Source organism: Monocercomonoides exilis (genome assembly GCF_001643675.1).
Source record: "Monocercomonoides exilis strain PA203 chromosome Unknown scaffold45-810774, whole genome shotgun sequence".
Classification (NCBI taxonomy): Eukaryota; Preaxostyla; order Oxymonadida; family Polymastigidae; genus Monocercomonoides; species Monocercomonoides exilis.
Window position 1 is genome coordinate 590,001 of NW_027150590.1, and position 22,204 is coordinate 612,204.

The 22,204-nt window shown below is 37.7% G+C and overlaps 6 protein-coding genes across 6 annotated transcripts; 3 read left to right on the plus strand and 3 right to left on the minus strand.

Moving 5' to 3' along the window:
• Positions 1–2,920: 2,920 nt before the first annotated feature.
• MONOS_13559 (uncharacterized protein) lies at positions 2,921–4,975 on the minus strand (the record flags this gene model as incomplete). Its single annotated transcript, XM_067866271.1, has 1 exon — positions 2,921–4,975. The coding sequence occupies one exon, from the start codon at positions 4,973–4,975 to the stop codon at positions 3,167–3,169; it is 1,809 nt and encodes a 602-aa protein (XP_067721808.1). The 3' UTR covers positions 2,921–3,166.
• A 2,316-nt stretch (positions 4,976–7,291) lies between these two features.
• MONOS_18083 (uncharacterized protein) lies at positions 7,292–7,836 on the plus strand (the record flags this gene model as incomplete). The annotated part of the gene is made up of 2 exons (XM_067871066.1): positions 7,292–7,597; positions 7,702–7,836. 2 exons carry the CDS (start codon positions 7,292–7,294, stop codon positions 7,834–7,836), a joined length of 441 nt encoding a protein of 146 aa, XP_067721809.1.
• Positions 7,837–8,785: 949 nt separating this feature from the next.
• On the minus strand, positions 8,786–9,136 carry MONOS_16694 (uncharacterized protein; the record flags this gene model as incomplete). Its single annotated transcript, XM_067869579.1, has 1 exon — positions 8,786–9,136. One exon carries the CDS (start codon positions 9,134–9,136, stop codon positions 8,786–8,788), a length of 351 nt encoding a protein of 116 aa, XP_067721810.1.
• Positions 9,137–11,500: 2,364 nt separating this feature from the next.
• MONOS_18084 (uncharacterized protein) lies at positions 11,501–11,737 on the plus strand (the record flags this gene model as incomplete). The annotated part of the gene is made up of 1 exon (XM_067871067.1): positions 11,501–11,737. One exon carries the CDS (start codon positions 11,501–11,503, stop codon positions 11,735–11,737), a length of 237 nt encoding a protein of 78 aa, XP_067721811.1.
• A 2,608-nt stretch (positions 11,738–14,345) lies between these two features.
• On the minus strand, positions 14,346–16,268 carry MONOS_15766 (uncharacterized protein; the record flags this gene model as incomplete). The annotated part of the gene is made up of 1 exon (XM_067868661.1): positions 14,346–16,268. One exon carries the CDS (start codon positions 16,266–16,268, stop codon positions 14,346–14,348), a length of 1,923 nt encoding a protein of 640 aa, XP_067721812.1.
• Positions 16,269–18,098: 1,830 nt separating this feature from the next.
• On the plus strand, positions 18,099–21,709 carry MONOS_15767 (putative ATP-binding cassette, subfamily D (ALD), member 4; the record flags this gene model as incomplete). Its single annotated transcript, XM_067868662.1, has 2 exons — positions 18,099–18,471; positions 18,868–21,709. The coding sequence occupies 2 exons, from the start codon at positions 18,099–18,101 to the stop codon at positions 21,606–21,608; spliced, it is 3,114 nt and encodes a 1,037-aa protein (XP_067721813.1). The 3' UTR covers positions 21,609–21,709.
• Positions 21,710–22,204: the final 495 nt, after the last annotated feature.

Genomic DNA, 22,204 nt, shown 5'->3' on the forward strand with positions numbered 1-22,204 from the left:
TTCTGGATCTTCATGTGTTGGAACGGAAAATGGCAAAGGGGAAAGTGCTTGTGTATTTGAGTGCTCATTTACTTCGTGTTCTCTGACAAATTCTTATGGCGGAGGGATGTATTGCCAAAGTGTTCCAGCAGCATTCAAGATGAGGAGCCTCCAATTTATTTCGTGCTCGGCATATTCATATGGCGGAGGATTGGATTTCAGGCCATATCAATCAACAGCCCCAAGTTACAATCAATATTGCTATTTCTTCTTCTTCCACGATTGCCGTTGCAGTAATTCCACTCCATATGGCCACGATGTGTATTTTGAAGATTATTACAATCACTTTTCTTCGAATAACCCGTTCTATGAATCGTATACAACGAATAGCAATGATAAGAGAGTGTGTTATGCTTATTTGCAATCAAGCAGTTGGAAATATCAGGAAACACAAAAGAAGGGATGGTTGAAGGAAGGGATGAAAGATCGATATGTTGGGGTAGGTGGGAATGACGCAAACAATCTGTGTGGAATGAGTGAGGCAGCACCGTGCAAGACAGTGGGGCATGCAGTGGGGTCGAGCATGGCGCAGCTGAGCTCGACAATCACGTTGCTGGGTGGAAGGCATGTGAGCGAAGGGACAACAATCAGTGTTGGGGAAAAGAAGATTTCAGTTGTTGGGAAAGGGAAAGCAGCGAATGTGATTGGGACAAGTGCGCTTTCTACCTCTTCGACAACGCTGTTCAGCATATCTTCTGGTCAACTGGAGGTGGGGCATGAGACAAGTTAGAAACGGGATGGCAAGCAAAAGAAGAAGAATGATGAGAATGACGAAGAAATCTAGTTGAAGCATTTTTGCAGAAATGAAGGATTTAGTTGAGAAAAAGGAGATGAATATAAAAAATGTGGATTTGTAGATAGCTTTTATTGAGTATTTTGTTGAAACGGGAATAAAGAACAAATCAGCCAACTTTTCTCCTACCACAGAAACCAGCAGTTCAATTTATCAACGTCGCTTTGCCAGGAAAAATAAATAAATAAATAAAAATTTCCTCAACTTAAAAAAGAAAAATTTTTTGTATCACTTATTTTGCAATTCACGAGACATATAGGAAAAAGCAGTTTGACTTCTTGAGAGAAACGAATATTTTTGTTATTTTTTTCCAAAGAAAAAGAAAAGAGAGTGCTAACCTGTCGAAGTGTTGTTCATGTGCATCAATGATGTTTGGGATAAAAAATTAATTCTTTTTTTAATTGGCTTGTTTGCTTGTCTTCAGCAATTTCATAAATGTGGAAATGTTTATTGTGCAAAAATTATTAGTTGAACAAATATATTGGAACAACAAACTTATTTAGAAAAAAAAAAAATAACCATTTGACATTGTTATTTTCACTTTTTCGGATAAACTCTCAGTGTTTCTTGAATACTTTCAAATCGAAATTTTTTTACAGAAAACAAATGATTTCAAAAAAAAAAAAAATTAACTGTCGATTGAAAAATATGAATTATTTTTTTGTTTTATAACTGTTCTTTTCTTTTCAAGATATATTTCTCACACAATCATGCTGTGCTATGTTCAAGATGAGATTATTTATTCAGCATAGTTTTATTCTTTATTTTTCCAACATATTCGTGTTGTTGGATGAAGAAGCCATGGGGATATGATTGTGACTGATTTTTGAATACAACCAGGTTTATCATTTTATTCTGACCTTTATTTACATGGGTAATTATTTATGAAAAATCACAAAATACTTGTCATTTTTTCTTTTTGAAATGTTTTTCATTCATTTCATTTCCTTATGTTACTCATGCTTCATAAATGAGTTTGTCACAATTTATTTTGAATCAACAACAACGAAACTTGCTTGTCAATGATTTGGGTGATCATTTTTGAAGTCATAACTTTTTTGATGATGTTATTTATTAAGATATTTCAGTTGGAAACAAAGATTTTGTTATTCTCAAAGCACTTTATCAAAATTGTTTTTGAAATTTGTTGAATTTAATTTCATACTAAATCCACCATTGATGAATATTTTATGATAAACGTTCGAAAGAAAATGTGATTTCAAAAATAATCACCCAAATCATTGATAAGCAGGTTTCGTTGTTGTTGATTCAAAATAAATTGTGACAAACTCATTTGTGAAGCATGTGACAAAAGGAAATGAAATGAATGAAAAACATTTCAAAAAGAAAAAATGACAAGTATTTTGTGATTTTTCATAAATAATTACCCATGTAAATAAAGGTCAGAATAAAATGATAAACCTGGTTGTATTCAAAAATCAGTCACAATCATATCCCCATGGCTTCTTCATCCAACAACACGAATATGTTGGAAAAATAAAGAATAAAACTATGCTGAATAAATAATCTCATCTTGAACATAGCACAGCATGATTGTGTGAGAAATATATCTTGAAAAGAAAAGAACAGTTATAAAACAAAAAAATAATTCATATTTTTCAATCGACAGTTAATTTTTTTTTTTTTTGAAATCATTTGTTTTCTGTAAAAAAATTTCGATTTGAAAGTATTCAAGAAACACTGAGAGTTTATCCGAAAAAGTGAAAATAACAATGTCAAATGGTTATTTTTTTTTTTTCTAAATAAGTTTGTTGTTCCAATATATTTGTTCAACTAATAATTTTTGCACAATAAACATTTCCACATTTATTAAATTGCTGAAGACAAGCAAACAAGCCAATTAAAAAAAAGAAATAATTTTTTATCCCGAACATCATTGATGCACATGAACAACACTTCGACAGGTTAGCACTCTCTTTTCTTTTTCTTTGAGAAAAAAATAAACAAAAATATTCGTTTCTCTCCAGAAGTCAAACTGCTTTTTCCCATATGTCTCGTGAATTGCAAAATAAGTGATACAAAATTTTTTTTCTTTTTTAAGTCGAGGAAATATTTATTTATTTATTTATTTTTTTTTTCCCGGCAAAGCTACGTTGACAAATCGAACTGTTTATTTCTGTAGCGGAGGAAAAGTTGGCTGATTTGCTCTTTATTCTCTTCTCAGCAAAATACTCAATAAAAGCTATTTGCAATTCCACACTTTTTATATTCATCTCCTTTTTCTCATCTGAATCCTTTATTTCTGCAAAAATACTTCAACTACATTTCTTCGTCATTCTCATCATTCTTCTTCTTTTGCTTGCCATCCCATCTCTAACCTGTCTCATGCCCCACCTCCAGTTGGCCAGATGATATGCTGAACAGCATTGTCGAAGAGGTCGAAAGAGAATTCGTCCCAATAACACTCACTGTCTTCCCTCTCCCTGTTATTATTATCTTCTTTTCCCCAACACTGATTGTTGTCCCTTCGCTCACATGCCTTCCACCCAGCAACGTGATTGTCGAGCTCAGCTGCGCCATGCTCGACCCCACTGCATGCCCCACTGTCTTGCACGGTGCTGCCTCACTCATTCCACACAGATTGTTTGCGTCATTCCCACCTACCCCAACATATCGATCTTTCATCCCTTCCTTCAACCATCCCTTCTTTTGTGTTTCCTGATATTTCCAACTGCTTGATTGCAAATAAGCATAACACACTCTCTTATCATTGCTATTCGTTGTATACGATTCATAGAACGGGTTATTCGAAGAAAAGTGATTGTAATAATCTTCAAAATACACATCGTGGCCATATGGAGTGGAATTACTGCAACGGCAATCGTGGAAGAAGAAGAAATAGCAATATTGATTGTAACTTGGGGCTGTTGATTGATATGGCCTGAAATCCAATCCTCCGCCATATGAATATGCCGAGCACGAAATAAATTGGAGGCTCCTCATCTTGAATGCTGCTGGAACACTTTGGCAATACATCCCTCCGCCATAAGAATTTGTCAGAGAACACGAAGTAAATGAGCACTCAAATACACAAGCACTTTCCCCTTTGCCATTTTCCGTTCCAACACATGAAGATCCAGAAACATTAAAAGATTGGAGAAATAATCCTCCTCCATCGTAACTTGCTTTGCATTTCTTAAATTCACAGCCACTGACCTTGACACACGAAGAAATCGAATAAGCATACATTCCTCCTCCGTAATCTTTTTGAGCGGTACATGCATTGAATGAGTTGTTTTCGATTTTGATTGTATTTATTGTATGACACATAATTCCTCCCCCAGCATAATGCGCATAGCAGTCATTGAACGAACAAAACTTCACTGAAAGTGTTCCTGATGTCTTGCTATACATGTTAATCGCCCCTCCACTCGAAACTCCATCTGTATAAGATCCACTTGTCCCAGTGGTTTTTGACCCATTCCACACGCACCAAGTGAACGAATTCGTTAAATCTGTAGAAATTTGCTGTCTCGCTGGCTTCGATGGATTCCCCTCACTCCCACTGATTTCAACATTCTGAGACCGATAGCACCCGACAAACGAGGTGTTCGAGGCAGCCAATGACGATGAGGGGCTGTTGAGTGAAGGGATAATGCCCCCATCATACACATCCCACACTGACACAAATTCACATCCACTCATCAGAAACACTCTTTGGCTCGGCCCTTCAGCCAAATGTGTTGCTTTCAGTGGATTTGTGGAGATGTTGAAGAAGGTCAGCTGGGTGAGTGTCACAAGGGGTGTCAGGGGAGGTGCCAGAAACGGGGCTGAAGACACACAAAAAGATGAGAAATCTGATTCACTCACCAATACACTCCCTCCTCCTTCACTTTCTTCTTCGCTTCCTTCTCCTCTTCCTTCTCCACCTCTTCTTCCTCCTCCTCCTCGTTGTCCTCCTCTCTCTCCTCCTTCATCTCTTCCGCTTCCTCTTCCCCATCCGACTCTTCCTCTTCCTCCCCCACCTTCTCTCTCACTCCTCGTCTGCCCCATCCTCCCCTCTCCTCCAAACAGCCTCCCACACACATTTCCTCCCCTTCCAATCCCTCTCAGCGTGATGTTCCAAAACACCCCTCTGCACCCGCCCAGCTCAAACACCCCTGCCTCCTTGCCTCTCCCCATCCCCACACCACATCCTCTCACCACAACCACACTCCCCCTCGTTCCACACACAATCCTCCCAATTTCATCTCCAATCAGCCCAATCCTTTTCAACTCAACTGAAGAGTTTCATAACTCCCTCACAAAAAAATATCTCATCTTCTTCCTTCTTCCAACTTTTCTTCAAATTTTCATTAAATATTCTCTTTTCATTTTTTCTTCCTTTTCATTCAAATCATCTCTTTCATTCAAATTTCTTATAAACATATTTTTCTTTTCAATCATTTGCCAAATTCCTTCTTCTGCTGCATCATCAATTTTTCTGCTCTCTCTTTTTGCTTTTAACAAGATTCACCCGACTCGTCTTCTAAAATCATCAAAGACCTCCTCCTCTATTCGCTTCAATTTTTGCTCCTTCTCCTTCCACCAAACGCCCTCCAATTATTATCTCCAGATTTCTTAAAGGCGCCCAATATGCTTTTTCCCCATATTCCATGTTCATTCATTGGCATTGAACATTCTTGCAAAAATCCTAGTTTCATAAAAAAAAAATAAAATATATGAAAAATCGTAATAAAAAAAGGCAAACCTATTCTTTTAATGATGATCATTCTTCACTGATTTTCTTCTCCTCCTCCAAAATTTTCTCCGTTTTGCCAACAAAACCCATCTGCCCCATCTTCGTTTCCTTTCTGCCCCCAAAATCGTTTATTTACAATCCTTGGTCCTGCTCCCACTCAAATAACTCAGCCAGCTCCATTCTTTTTAAAAAAACTAGCAATGAAGAATATTCCATCCGAAGAGCCCCTTTCCATCCCTTTCTTCTGCATCACCTTCTTCTTCTCCACATTTCCCCCAAAACAGCAGCAATGCCCCTCCACCCACATCCTTCACTCCCTGTTACTTCTTTTCCCATCATCCTTCTCCTAATCAAAAAATAAATATTTCATTTCTTTGAATGTCTCTTGAGCAAAACACCCCCTCATGGTCAGCCCCTCATCTCCCTCCATCCCTGTCGCGAATCCTTCCCCACACCCACAATGCAAAGTGTTGCGCCCGATGTTCCTTCTTCCCATCTTCCTCCACCTCAGCCTCCATCCCTTGCCCTGCAAATGAGAGGCGCGCCCAAACGGTTCACAGAATAAGTTATATAAAAATATTTAAAAAAAACTCTCTCACTTTTTTTCCCCCTTCAACCCCGCTTCTCTTTCTTATAAAACATACATCAGCAAAATCTTTTCCCTTTGCTCTGCCTCATATGAACTCCTCCTTCTCTCGGTACATATAAAAATAATCCCTTTTCCATATCTCTCCATCTTTTATCTTCCACTCCAATAATAATATTCCATTCGCCACATCCATCTTCTTCCCCTCTGCTCCCCCTTCGCCTCGCCCCACCTCCTCCACATCAAAATCCTTTTCTCCAATAATTAACACAACCCCCGCTCCTTCCCAATGACAAAAATCTCAAAAATAACCCCTCCCAACCTCATCCCAATCCATCTCCCACACATCCATTTTGCCTCTTAAATCTCATAAAAACACCTCTTTCTCTCTCCTCAAAAAAAAATCTTCCTTTTATCGTTCCTTTCCCCTCCAAAACGTTGTTTCTCCACAAACACTCAAATCCTTCCTCAAGCACAATAAATCCATTCTTTTGTAATCACGTTGTCTTCATGTGCCCATTCAGCCACAGCGCATCGTGTTGTGCCCCTTTTCTGAATCCGCCCCAAATCTGTTATGGAGACGATCAAGCCAAGCCAAATTCAACAAAAGTGGCACAACCACCCGCAGAGCGGAAGTTCCATGCACTCAAAATATGGCAGCTGGAATGGGCGAGTTTTATGCAGCGATGAGGCAGATAGGACTGCAACTGTGTTTTTCTGAGGGAAGTGAACGCTGAATATTCTGACTGCTGGAAGGCGTGTTGGAGCACGAGCTTCCGCAGCACCACCGAAAAGAGGGGCAGTTTGTGCTTTATTTTTTGTTTGTGCTTATCAAAGAATTTTATTTTTATTTTTATTTTCATAATTGAAAAGGCGTGATGATATTGTTCGAAATTGACAAATGACAAATTCATTCGATAAGAAAACGAACAGGTTCAAGAGACCTTGCAATTATTTGAGAAGATATTATATGGTAAAATTTTATCGAAAACAGAGAACAATGAAGAATTGATTTTGATGAAATAGAAATTCCAGGTCGCATCAAGAATCGGAAAATGATGAAAGGAGGCATTTTCTGAGGGATATTTGGAATTGGGGAATTGGGCTGGAAAGAGGAAAACAAAGGGGATGGCAGACAGAAGGCTGAGAGAGGAGCAGGTATTTTGAGGATATGAGTGCGAAGAGCATTGTGAAGCCATTTGGAAGGAATTTGGCTGTGGCATTTTTGGCTGTGAATCGAATCGAGCATTTGGGGTCTTGGAAATCGGTTTCTGTTTGTTTTTGCTCGACTCGTGCTGCTCCAGTCAGACTTTTCACAAGGATGCCGTTTTTGTTGGACAGGATTCTGTTGGAGCGCCAGGTCTTTGCTTCTCTGGGTGCGCTTGCTATTGACAGAACAACTTTTCTTGATTCTTCTTCGGACATTTTGGTGCTCGGCTTGTCCTCAGAAAATCAGCCACTTAGACCAGTTGGACCAGTTTAACCGCTTCGCTTCGCTTCATTGGCATTTCAATCTAATCATCTTCATCGTCACCTTTTTCAACATCTTTGTCTTCTTCTTTCATCAAAAAATTATGATAGCCCTGTGCCGTGTGCCCTGTGCCCTGTGTCCTGTGCATGGGAATGGATGCTGCTGGAGCAAACCTCAGGCGCTCTTGCGATGGAATGGCAGTTGGATGCTCATTTGCGAGCGAGTGTTTCAGAGAGATTTTGTAAAATGAATTGCGCAGCCACAATTTCGTCAGTCAGCCCTACTTTTGCCGTCTCCTCCTTATCCACCTGATATGCCTTCCTTCCTTCCTTCCTTCATTCATTCATTCATTCATTCGTTGAATTGTTTGTTGAATCATTCACAAGCCACAGGGATGGATTCTGCATCGGCTGCGGTGCATCCATGAGCTGTGTCTTGGGCGCTGGCGATATCATTTTTCGCGTCTTGGCGAATGTGGTCATTTGCTGATGCTGCTGCCTTCGAATGGGGTTGTTATGCTGATTCGCTTGAACTGCTTTTGGTCTTTTTGTGGAAGGGGAGATGCAACCAGGCAATGGGCAGAGTGTTTGAGTTGCTCCCCAACTTGCTCGAATGAATGATGCTTTTGGCAGAACTTTGCTTTTCCAGCCTTTTCGGCCACGCTGCAGCACATCAGAGGAGGAAGATCCAGCCAGGCAAAAATCGTTCGCAATATATTTTTTGTTGTTTTTTATTCTATTTTCGAAACTGACAACAAACATGAGAAAGCAAAGATGAAGTGGAGAACGATGCTGATTGAGGAGCTGTCAGTTTTCTTGAGAGGCACAGAAATCTGTCAGAAATTATTGGTATTATTTATTTATTTATTTATTTATTTATTTGAATATTTGTATATTTTTTGTTTGCATCCTTTTCTTGATTAGCTGTGAGAGAGCATTTTGAGGAGAGAGCAGACTTTTATTTGTTTGTTGAAGGAGAATGGGGAATGGGAGTTGGGAGAGAAAGGAGAGCGGATGAAGAAAGAAACTGGAGAAGGCAAAAGCAGAAGGGGAATAGGAGACAAAAGGAATGCCATTTGCAGCATTGCATGAGAAGTACGATCTTCTTCTTCTTCTTCTTCTTCACCTTTTTCAACTTTATTGACTTCTTCATCGATGTATTTTCCAAATTTATCATCGTCTTCATCGTCTTCATCTACTGCTTCTTCTTCTTCTTCTGCTGCTGCTGCTGTTTCTGTTCTGGAGCAGTGCGATCCTCAGATGCTGTCGAAAGCTGAGATAATAAATGAGATGAAGCTTCTAATGTGATTGGTGCGGTTGGTGCGATTGCTTGCATTTTAGCGAGGTGGGTGGAGACGAGGGAGGAGGAAAAGGAGTCGGAGTGCAATGAGGCAAGGAATGTGCTGCTGTCAGATGATGATGAGGCATGGAGGATGATTTTTTGTGGATTGGCTGGTTTTGGTGTGGATGGAATTTTGGTGGAGTATTTTGTTGTGGTGGTTGGTGGATGGAGTTTGGAGGGGTGGGCAAGAGCTGGATGAAGCATGAATGATGGGAGTGAGCGTTGTTAGCTGGCTGCGGGCGATAGAAGGAGAATGCTGGGAAAAGCAAGAGACTCAAAAGAGAAAGGAAAAGAAGAATATGGAGAGGGATTTTTCGGAGGGAGAGAAGAAAAAGGAGACTGAAGAATAAGGATGCAAAAATACAAACGGTTTGCATTTATTTTATCAGATTGATTGATTTTTCCCTTCAAAAAATTAAATAATTATGTTGAAAAAAATAACATTATTCATTTCTATTTTAATGATATTTTCATATTTTCATATTTTCATATTTTCATATTTTCATATTTTCATATTTTCATATTTTCATATTTTCATATTTTCATATTTTCATATTTTCATATTTTCATATTTTCATATTTTCATATTTTCATATTTTCATATTTTTTATATCTTGCGATATTAGAATTTCAGCATGGGCGCTCTTTAGCAAGGGGGTAACAAGGAACTTGGAAGCGCTGGCGTTCGAGCGAATTTGGAATTATGGCAGAAGATGGCGACTGAGGGGCAATGAGCTGAATCAGCTGGGAAAGAGCTTGATAGATTCATAAATTATATAAGGCATTGGCAGAGAAAAGGAGCTTTTACATTTTTTTTTACAAGAATTCTTTTATGAGCAGCAGAAAGAGACAAGAAAAGGGTTGCAGAATAATTTGAGATTTTGATGAAAATTGTATTGAGAGGGATGGGGCAGACGAGGAACGAGAGAGAATGTGGAGGAGGAAGAGGAAGGGGTGAAGGAGGAGAGAGAGGAGGACAACGAGGAGGTGGAGGAAGAAGAGGTGGAGAAGGAAGAGGAAGCGAAGGAAGAGAAGAAGAAAGTGAAGGAGGTGGGAGTGTATTGGTGAGTGAGTCGTACTTCTCATCTTTTTGTGTGTCTTCAGCCCCGTTTCTGGCGCCTCCCCTGACACCACTTGTGACACTCACCCGACTGGCCTTCTTCAACATCTCCACAAATCCATCGAAAACAACACATCTGGGTGAAGGGCTGGGCCAAACATCATTTCTGATGAGTGGATGTGAATTTGTGTCAGTGTGGGATGTGTATGATGGGGGCATTGTCCCCTCGCTGAACAGCCCCTCATCATCCTTGGCTGCCTCGAACACCTCGTTTGTCAGGTGCTATCGATCACAGAATGTTGCAGTCAGCGGGAGTGAGGGGAATCCATCGAAACCAGCGAGACAGCAGATAACAGACAATGGGGCAAATTCATTCACTTGGTGTGTGTGGAATGGGTCAAATACAACTGGAAATCAAAATTCTGTTTCAGATGGAGTTTCGAGTGGAGGAGCTATAAACATGTATGGTTTGTCATCAGGAACACTTTCAGTGAAATTTTGTTCTTTCAACAACTGCTATGCAAACTATGCTGGGGGAGGTATTTTTGCTATTCAATCAATTCAGTCAAGATTGAGAACAACTCATTCAATGCTTGTACAGCAAAAAATTGCTACGGAGGGGGATGTATGCTTATTCGATTTCAACATGTGTCAGGATCAGTGGGTGCGAGTTCCAGAACTGTAAGGCATATAGTAATGGAGGAGGACTTTTTCTTAATTCTTTTAATGTTTCTGGATCTTCATGTATTGGAACAGAAAATGGGAAAGGCGAGAGCGCTTGTGTGTTTGAGTGCTTATTCACTTCGTGCTCACTGACAGATAGATTTGGCGGAGGGATGTATTGCGATAATGTCCCTTCTGCAATCAAAATGAGGAGCCTCCAGTTCATTTCGTGCTCAGCGGTGTCGTATGGCGGAGGATTGTATTTCAGGACATATCAATCAACAGCCCCAAGCAACAATCATTATTGCTATTTCTTCTTCTTCCACGATTGCAGTTGCAACGCTTCCACTCCATATGGCCACGATGTGTATTTTGAAGATCGATACAATCTTTTTTCATCGAACAATCCTTTTTATGAATCGTACACAACGAATAGCAATGATACAAGAGTGTGCCTCCAATATTATAATGGAAGCAGTTGGGTGCCTCAACATACAGAAAAGAAGGGATGGTTGAAGGAGGGGATGAAAGATCGGTACGTTGGGGTGAGTGGAGATGACGCAAACAATCTGTGTGGGATGAGCGAGTCAGCACCGTGCAAGACAGTGGGGCATGCAGTGGGGTCGAGCATGGCGCAGCTGAGCTCGACAATCACGTTGCTGGGTGGGAAGCATGTGAGTGAAGAGAAGACGATCAGTGTTGGGGAAAAGAAGATAATAATAACAGGGAGAGGGAAGGCAGTGAGTGTGATTGGGACGAATTCTCTCTCTTCGTTTTCTCCAACGCTGTTTAGCATATCTTCTGGCCAACTGGAGGTGGGGCATGTGGGGATCGATCACAACTCGATGAGAAGCTCATCGCCGAGTGTGTTTGTGGTGTCACTGGGGAGCGGGACACTTTCGCTGGAGGATGTGGTGATCAACTCTTCGACGCCAGGAGGGAGTGGAATGACGAAGTGTGTGTTTGAAGTGGCACTGAGGCAGTTGAAGACGATTGATGTGGAGATTGAAAACATGAAAATATCACAGCCTCTTTTCGCTGAACCATCACAAACAGGATTGGCATTGGGAGAAAATTATTAATTATTTATTTTATTTTGACTTCACAACACACAAACTGAAGAGAGAGAAAAAAATAGAAATTCTGAGATTAACTTTTTGTTATCTTTTTTATTGAAATGAAATATGATGAAGTGTTATTTTGCATTGAGCATACGTATGCTTTATGAAAAATATTTTTTTTTTTTTTTTATGAAATTGATTTGTTGATAAAAATTTTGTGGATGCATGAAAAGATGAAATAAATGATAAAAACCACCAAAAACAATAGCAAAATTGTTAATTATGAATTATTTCAAATTTCATTTTTTTAACAAATTATTCCAAAAATGATTCTTTTATTGAGAGTTATGTTCCAAAAATTGTTCGATGCCAAACATTGCAACAAAAATCGAAAAAGTTATTATTAAGAAAACAGAATATATCAACAATAATGATTTTGAAAATGATTTCAGATTGTGAAAAGTGTAAAATTGTTAAAGATTTTTAAATGAGCTGCTTCTGTTTTCTGATGATTGTGAATCATGAACACCACAGATAATTTTGTTTCAATGAGTAAATTATTGTGAAGTTATTGAATATTATTCAAACTCTGAAAAACATATTATTTTCATTCACTTTTTGAAAAGAATAATTTTGAAGATAAAAGAAGGATTTGTGTCAAATTATTTATAGGGATCTGTATTTTTTTTCATAATATTGTTCAAATGAAAATTTGTTCACAAATGGGTGATTATTCTTGATATCAAACAATATTTCTTGGAGTGAATTATTTCCATTATTCACTTTTCAATGAAGTTATTTGTGTTGAATCGAAATTGACACAAAGAATGGTGATGAACAATAAATGTGATATTTTTTCCTTTCAGAGAGTCAATTGATGTTGTTTTCCAACAATCATTAAAAATCTGAATTGATTGACAGAACGTGTCTGATCTCAAAAAATAGAATAGCCTTGAATAGCATAATCCTCAAAACAATGAATTATTATTGGAATAGTATCAACAATTAATCTCTAGAAAAAGACATTTGATTTTGAAACACACATCTCTTGCTCATTTCTCAATGATTATCAGTTGTTGAGTCTTTTCATCTCAAACAAATGTTTTGAAATATTTTTCTTCTTGATCCTTTTTATTTATCTTCAGATGTTTCAACTTTTGATCAGAAAGTGGCTAATTGGGAAAGAATTGGAATAACAAGGTGAAGAGGAAAAAGGGTTGGGCATTTTTAATTTTTAAAAGAAACAAAAACATGTCAAAAATTAAAAAGAATGTGAAATGAAATCATTCAATTTTCTTTGTTCCAAAATATTCAAATGTCTCTATTAATCAGCAAAAACAAACAATTTTTCCATTAATGAAGATGATTTCATTTCATATTTTCAATATACAAATGAATATATGTTTCTTTTCAAAAAGAATAATGCTTATCCATCTTTCCTCTTCACCTTGTTATTCCAATTCTTTCCCAATTAGCCACTTTCTGATCAAAAGTTGAAACATCTGAAGATAAATAAAAAGGATCAAGAAGAAAAATATTTCAAAACATTTGTTTGAGATGAAAAGACTCAACAACTGATAATCATTGAGAAATGAGCAAGAGATGTGTGTTTCAAAATCAAATGTCTTTTTCTAGAGATTAATTGTTGATACTATTCCAATAATAATTCATTGTTTTGAGGATTATGCTATTCAAGGCTATTCTATTTTTTGAGATCAGACACGTTCTGTCAATCAATTCAGATTTTTAATGATTGTTGGAAAACAACATCAATTGACTCTCTGAAAGGAAAAAATATCACATTTATTGTTCATCACCATTCTTTGTGTCAATTTCGATTCAACACAAATAACTTCATTGAAAAGTGAATAATGGAAATAATTCACTCCAAGAAATATTGTTTGATATCAAGAATAATCACCCATTTGTGAACAAATTTTCATTTGAACAATATTATGAAAAAAAATACAGATCCCTATAAATAATTTGACACAAATCCTTCTTTTATCTTCAAAATTATTCTTTTCAAAAAGTGAATGAAAATAATATGTTTTTCAGAGTTTGAATAATATTCAATAACTTCACAATAATTTACTCATTGAAACAAAATTATCTGTGGTGTTCATGATTCACAATCATCAGAAAACAGAAGCAGCTCATTTAAAAATCTTTAACAATTTTACACTTTTCACAATCTGAAATCATTTTCAAAATCATTATTGTTGATATATTCTGTTTTCTTAATAATAACTTTTTCGATTTTTGTTGCAATGTTTGGCATCGAACAATTTTTGGAACATAACTCTCAATAAAAGAATCATTTTTGGAATAATTTGTTAAAAAAATGAAATTTGAAATAATTCATAATTAACAATTTTGCTATTGTTTTTGGTGGTTTTTATCATTTATTTCATCTTTTCATGCATCCACAAAATTTTTATCAACAAATCAATTTCATAAAAAAAAAAAAAAAAAAATATTTTTCATAAAGCATACGTATGCTCAATGCAAAATAACACTTCATCATATTTCATTTCAATAAAAAAGATAACAAAAAGTTAATCTCAGAATTTCTATTTTTTTCTCTCTCTTCAGTTTGTGTGTTGTGAAGTCAAAATAAAATAAATAATTAATAATTTTCTCCCAATGCCAATCCTGTTTGTGATGGTTCAGCGAAAAGAGGCTGTGATATTTTCATGTTTTCAATCTCCACATCAATCGTCTTCAACTGCCTCAGTGCCACTTCAAACACACACTTCGTCATTCCACTCCCTCCTGGCGTCGAAGAGTTGATCACCACATCCTCCAGCGAAAGTGTCCCGCTCCCCAGTGACACCACAAACACACTCGGCGATGAGCTTCTCATCGAGTTGTGATCGATCCCCACATGCCCCACCTCCAGTTGGCCAGAAGATATGCTAAACAGCGTTGGAGAAAACGAAGAGAGAGAATTCGTCCCAATCACACTCACTGCCTTCCCTCTCCCTGTTATTATTATCTTCTTTTCCCCAACACTGATCGTCTTCTCTTCACTCACATGCTTCCCACCCAGCAACGTGATTGTCGAGCTCAGCTGCGCCATGCTCGACCCCACTGCATGCCCCACTGTCTTGCACGGTGCTGACTCGCTCATCCCACACAGATTGTTTGCGTCATCTCCACTCACCCCAACGTACCGATCTTTCATCCCCTCCTTCAACCATCCCTTCTTTTCTGTATGTTGAGGCACCCAACTGCTTCCATTATAATATTGGAGGCACACTCTTGTATCATTGCTATTCGTTGTGTACGATTCATAAAAAGGATTGTTCGATGAAAAAAGATTGTATCGATCTTCAAAATACACATCGTGGCCATATGGAGTGGAAGCGTTGCAACTGCAATCGTGGAAGAAGAAGAAATAGCAATAATGATTGTTGCTTGGGGCTGTTGATTGATATGTCCTGAAATACAATCCTCCGCCATACGACACCGCTGAGCACGAAATGAACTGGAGGCTCCTCATTTTGATTGCAGAAGGGACATTATCGCAATACATCCCTCCGCCAAATCTATCTGTCAGTGAGCACGAAGTGAATAAGCACTCAAACACACAAGCGCTCTCGCCTTTCCCATTTTCTGTTCCAATACATGAAGATCCAGAAACATTAAAAGAATTAAGAAAAAGTCCTCCTCCATTACTATATGCCTTACAGTTCTGGAACTCGCACCCACTGATCCTGACACATGTTGAAATCGAATAAGCATACATCCCCCCTCCGTAGCAATTTTTTGCTGTACAAGCATTGAATGAGTTGTTCTCAATCTTGACTGAATTGATTGAATAGCAAAAAATACCTCCCCCAGCATAGTTTGCATAGCAGTTGTTGAAAGAACAAAATTTCACTGAAAGTGTTCCTGATGACAAACCATACATGTTTATAGCTCCTCCACTCGAAACTCCATCTGAAACAGAATTTTGATTTCCAGTTGTATTTGACCCATTCCACACACACCAAGTGAATGAATTTGCCCCATTGTCTGTTATCTGCTGTCTCGCTGGTTTCGATGGATTCCCCTCACTCCCGCTGACTGCAACATTCTGTGATCGATAGCACCTGACAAACGAGGTGTTCGAGGCAGCCAAGGATGATGAGGGGCTGTTCAGCGAGGGGACAATGCCCCCATCATACACATCCCACACTGACACAAATTCACATCCACTCATCAGAAATGATGTTTGGCCCAGCCCTTCACCCAGATGTGTTGTTTTCGATGGATTTGTGGAGATGTTGAAGAAGGCCAGTCGGGTGAGTGTCACAAGTGGTGTCAGGGGAGGCGCCAGAAACGGGGCTGAAGACACACAAAAAGATGAGAAGTACGACTCACTCACCAATACACTCCCACCTCCTTCACTTTCTTCTTCTCTTCCTTCGCTTCCTCTTCCTTCTCCACCTCTTCTTCCTCCACCTCCTCGTTGTCCTCCTCTCTCTCCTCCTTCACCCCTTCCTCTTCCTCCTCCACATTCTCTCTCGTTCCTCGTCTGCCCCATCCCTCTCAATACAATTTTCATCAAAATCTCAAATTATTCTGCAACCCTTTTCTTGTCTCTTTCTGCTGCTCATAAAAGAATTCTTGTAAAAAAAAATGTAAAAGCTCCTTTTCTCTGCCAATGCCTTATATAATTTATGAATCTATCAAGCTCTTTCCCAGCTGATTCAGCTCATTGCCCCTCAGTCGCCATCTTCTGCCATAATTCCAAATTCGCTCGAACGCCAGCGCTTCCAAGTTCCTTGTTACCCCCTTGCTAAAGAGCGCCCATGCTGAAATTCTAATATCGCAAGATATAAAAAATATGAAAATATGAAAATATGAAAATATGAAAATATGAAAATATGAAAATATGAAAATATGAAAATATGAAAATATGAAAATATGAAAATATGAAAATATGAAAATATGAAAATATGAAAATATGAAAATATGAAAATATGAAAATATGAAAATATGAAAATATGAAAATATGAAAATATGAAAATATGAAAATATGAAAATATGAAAATATGAAAATATGAAAATATCATTAAAATAGAAATTATAAATGTTATTTTTTTCAACATAATTGTATCATTTTTTGAAGGGAAAAGTCAATCAATCTGATTAAATAAATGCAAACCATTTGCATTTTTGAATTCTTATTCTTTTTCTTTTTTTTGCATATTTCTGTAAATATCAGTTCCGCCTTTCTTCAGGCTTTCCCTCACCAATTCTATTCATCCGCTGCACTCATCATTTTCCATTCATCATTTTGGCAATTATCTTTCGTTCTATTCCTCAAAAACAGCTCCTTGAAATGTCTCATCCCCTTCCTTCATTTCACTCCAGCTCTCTTTGAACAATTCAGTCACATCCAGAAAAGCTGTTCTGCCCATCATCAAAGAAAGGCCTTCTTCCATCTCAAACTTTTGTAGAACTGTCCTTAATTCTCTCATCCAACCTGTTCCGCTCTGAAACAAGCACTTTGTAAGAGAGAAGAAAGAGCCAAGGCACAAAGGAATAAAGAAATTCATGTTTCAGTGTTCCTGATAATGATTGAAATTGATGCAGAAATAAAAAAAACAGAGAAATTTGAAAAATAATAAAACAGAATTTCAATAAACCTTCAGTGCATTTATTCAGAAAAATAACCTTTGCTCCAAATCAACCATTTCAACACAAAAGAATAAAAAAGCAGATCCGGTTTTGTACACTTTTGCTAGACAATTGAAACAAAATTCTATCATTAGAAATGATCAAAAACTTAAAACGAAACTCCAACCGCATCAAATAATTTATTGCTCTGTTTTCTTTGCAATGACTTTTACATTAGTGTGCATGTGTAAGTTGTTCTAAACATTTATAATTTGAACTTCTTTCAAAGTGTATAAAAAACTTTCGGCACATGGGAACTGTCGGGTTTATTTCCATTAAATTATTATCATTTCCATTTCAAAATAATTTCTCTTTTGAACATTTTTAAAAATTGTGCTGTAAATCAACTTTTTCTGTTGATTCTGCAAGTTGGATGCTGCATTCAAAAATTTTGATAAATCATTCAGAGATAGAAAAATTCATAAAAGAAAAATATGAAAATTAAAATTCAAAAACAGTGAATCAGAAAGGAAAAATTTAAATAAATACGAACAATAAATAATGAGCGTTGTTGAATGAAATTCAACTTTTCTTTGAAAGCTGGAAGAATTTATTAAAATATGTTCAACAAAGCATTGAATTTGGGTCTTATATTTATAAAAAGTTTAAAATTATTATAAATTCGCAGAATCCTCCAATGAAAATTTTAAATTTTCTTTAAAATTGTTTATTTGTGAAATATATAACTATGATCAAAAAAGTTTTTAATTTAATGGCTAAATCATCATCTTTGCGTGGTGATTTACAAAAAAGAAAGGTCAATCATGAGAATACAAAATCCAAGAAGAAAAATAGCGAATTAAAAAATCGTGATTATCTTGCAGGAGAGACAAATAACATTCCTGATGATACAACAAAGAAAATGCATTTTTGGAGAAGATTTTTTCGAATTGTCGCTATTGCACATCCTAGTCCAAGATTTTTGAGCATCAAAGGAAGCTTATGGCTTCCGTTTTTCCTTGCAGCATCAATTGGAATTCATACGGTTGTTTCATCTGAGTATGGATTAATTCGAGGTAATTTTGCCAAAGCAATCGGAAACAAAGATAACGAAGCTTTAACTTATGCAATATGGCACGGCATAGGTTATTCCACATTGTTTGCGACAATTAAAACGATTATGTTTCTTTTTCAATACTTGATAAAAGCTCTATCTCGGTATTTCCTTGTGAAACGATTACAAACTGATTATATGCTTAAATCAAATATTTTTTATAAGCTTGCAAATTTCGATAAGCGTCCAATTAATCCTGATCAAAGGTTAACTCAAGATATAAATTTATTTACAGATGCTTGGGCAGAGGTTATATCAAAATCTATCGATACTCCTGTTTCACTTGTCTACTATACAATTTATTGCTGGATGCAAATCGGATGGGTCGGACCTGTTTTTATTTTTGCTTTTTATTTTATTTTGATCTTTGCCGCACAATTCATTATAAGGCCTCTTATAAAACGATCGTTTTATCTTCAAACTTTAGAGGCGCGATTTCGAAAGGGTCATGTTCGTGTGGGGATTGAGTCTGAAGCTATTGCCCTTATGAATGCAGGAAAAGCAGAGAAAAGCGTTATGGATAGTCTGTTTAAACCGCTTGTCCATAATCAAGTGATTGTCGGAATATTGGATGGAGTGACAAAGTTATTTTTACTTGTGGGCTCATTCAATTCATATGTTCTTTCATACGCAATCATAGCGTGGTATGCATTCAACACAGACATATTTGAGATGACAGGATCTGGATCTGGGTCTATTTTATCTGGTCTTTTCCCTTCCTCTTCGGGACGAGCAGCCTCTTCTTCATGGCTGGCGCGAGGAATGCTGGGCAACAGCTGGCTGAGGAAGAAGCGGGACTCGTCACGTCTGCTGAGCATGATCTTCCCACCGATGAACATGAACTACAACATCCTCCCAGGCACTTCTGGTTCTTCTTCTTCATTCACTGGATTTCAGCCAACTCGTTCAGTGGGCGATGTGGCGAAGCAGATTTCGGACTTTATGTTTCTGCTGCAGACGCTGGCAGACAACTATGCGAACATTCTGAAGATGTTCAATCGATATGCCGAGCTGTCTGCATACACCAACCGCGTGGGAATGTTTCTGGAGGTCTGCGAAGAGGCAGAAGGGAAGTGGAATGGAGGTGTGAAGAGATGGATGAAGAGCGGAGGGAAGAAAGGCGTGGACGGGGAAATGAAAGGAGAAATGAAAGGGAAAGGGAAAGAGAAAGAGAAAGAGAAAGAGAAAGAGAAAGAGAAAGAGAAAAGGCAAGGAAAAGATGAGAAGAATGAGAAAGATGAAATAGATGAACAGAAAATGAGGAAAGAAGAGGGAAAGATGGAAGATGAAAAAGCTGTAAATGAAACCAACACCCACAATCTTCAATCAATTCCTTCATTGGACAACGAAAAAGAAGAGCCAACCGAAAAGAAGAGGGGGAAAGTGGAGGAGATGGTCAAAGAGGAAGAGCCTTCAGAGGAAAACTCGCCAATCCAGTCACCAGCAGCATCAACAGACCTTCTTTTGGATTCGCCTTCTGTCGATACAAGTTTATCCAAAGAAAGCGACTCTCTTCAGTTTGCTCGGCCACATCAGAGAGACATTTCAATCACTTCATTGTGCTTATCCCATGTCTCAGTCTATCTTCCGCAATGCGCTGTGCCAATGGTGAGAGACCTTTCACTGAACTTCTCGATGAACCCGGAGGAAAACGAGGATTCACTGAGAATTGTGCCATTTTCTGATTTTGATTCTATTTCTGCTTCTGCTTCTGCTTCTGCTTCATCATCTTGTTCCTCTTCAGCTTCTTCTTCATCTTCTTCATCTTCTTTTTCATCAACATCTTTTTCCTCTTCCTCTTCCTCTTCTGCTTTATCTTCACCACCCAATGTACAAACAGTTCATCGTCTTCTGATAGAAGGAGGAAATGGTGTTGGCAAAAGCACTTTGCTAAGGTGCGTCAAGGGAATATGGCCATTTTGCGAAGGAAATGTGTTTTTGGAGGCGATGGTGAACGAAAAGGAGAAGAAAACGAAAAACAGAAAAGAAGAATTTTCATTTTCTGATGATGAAGAAGAAATAAAAGATGAAGAAGAGGAGGAAGAGGAGGAGGAGGAAGAAGAAGAAGAAGAAGAAGAAGAAACAGATGAATATCACAAGATTGTATTTGTGTCAGAAAAAACCAAAAAATCAATAGAAAGCAAAAAAGAAGGAAAGAAAGGAAATAAAGAAAAGAAAGATAAGAAAACAAAGAAGCAGAGGAAAGATAAAGCTAAAAGAAAGAGAACGAAAGCATCGAAGGAAGAAGAAGGAGAAGCAGCGGAAGAATGGCAGAAGGAGGAGGAAGAAGGAGGTGTAGGAGTGAGGTATGGGACATTTGCATCACAACACCTGGATGAGGAGAAGAAAGAGAGAGAATCGATTGAAAGATCACTTGAGAATGATAATTTGTTTGTGTCTCAATCATCTGAAGCAGAAGCAAATGTGATGAATGAATATGTTAGTGATGGTGATAAAAGAAGTCAAAAAAGGAGCGAACAAAATGATTTCCGCCTTCTTTCTTCTCTTCCTCCGTCTGTTCTCCTCGTTCTGCCACAGACTCCTCATCTTCCAGACATTCCTCTGGCTGCTTTGGTGTCCTATCCCCTCCCTCCTCCTCCTTCTCTGATGCCCATTGGCAACTTGCCTTCGCCTGCTCTTTCAGACATTTTGAACGATGTACATTTGGGCCATCTGCTGGAGAGAGAGATGGAGAAATACCAGTTTTCTTCTTCTTCATCTTCCTCTTCCTCTTCTTCCTCTTCTTCTTCGAGTGTCAATTCACCTGACTCTGGATCAATTTCTTTACCAGCGCCTTCCTATGCATCATACGACCCTTCTTCTCTGAGCTCTCTTTCCTCCTCCTCGTCTGTGTGTTCGTCGCTTTCGCCAGGCGAAGTGCAGCTGTTGCAGTTTGCGCGTGTGTTTTTCCACCGTCCGCAGGTCTGTCTGTTGGACGAGGCAACGTCAGCTCTTTCGCCTGAGATGGAGGAGGAGATGTACGGGAAGATGGTGGAGAGGCACATTGTGTTCCACTCGATTGGGCACAGGGCAGGGATCAGAAGGTGGCACACGCACTGCTTGGCTCTGAAGGGAATGAAGATGAAAGGGGAGTGGGAGGTGAGCAGGATTGATGCTGGTGAGGAGGAGAGGAACAAACACAGGGTAGTGGAGAGAAATGATGGTTGAAGGGGTTTATTTATTCTTCTTTTATTTTTTATTTTTTTATTTTCTGTTTCTATTTTTTTTTTTCCTTTGTGCGTGTTACAAACAATGGAGGACATATTTATCAAGTTATGTATTTATTTTGGATATATCATGGTAATATTCATGCAATAAAAATAAATCGTTTGATGTGTATTTATTTTTTCTTTTTTTCAAATATTTTTTTATCTTTTTTTTGAAGTTAGTTTAATCTGTATATTAACAAAGATTAATCGTTCAGAAGATTTTCTTTTTTTATGGTTAATTTCTTTGATTGATTTTACACGATTCTAATAAGTGTTTATTTTATTTTTTTATCTTCTAAATGTATATTTTCAAAAATCACAAAAGATTAGAAACGTAATTGCAACAGTTTATTTGCACTGATTTTCTTTCTTAGATAAGAAAAATTAATGTATTCTGAAACATTGAAATTTGTTTGAGAGAAAAAGAATATGTGATGAAACATTTGAGCATTAAAGATTGTTTTTTTCAACATTTTTGAATTTTCTATTTTTTGATAATTCTTAAATACTTTCCTTTGGATGCAGAAGAAAAATTTCCTTAAATGTGAAAGAAGA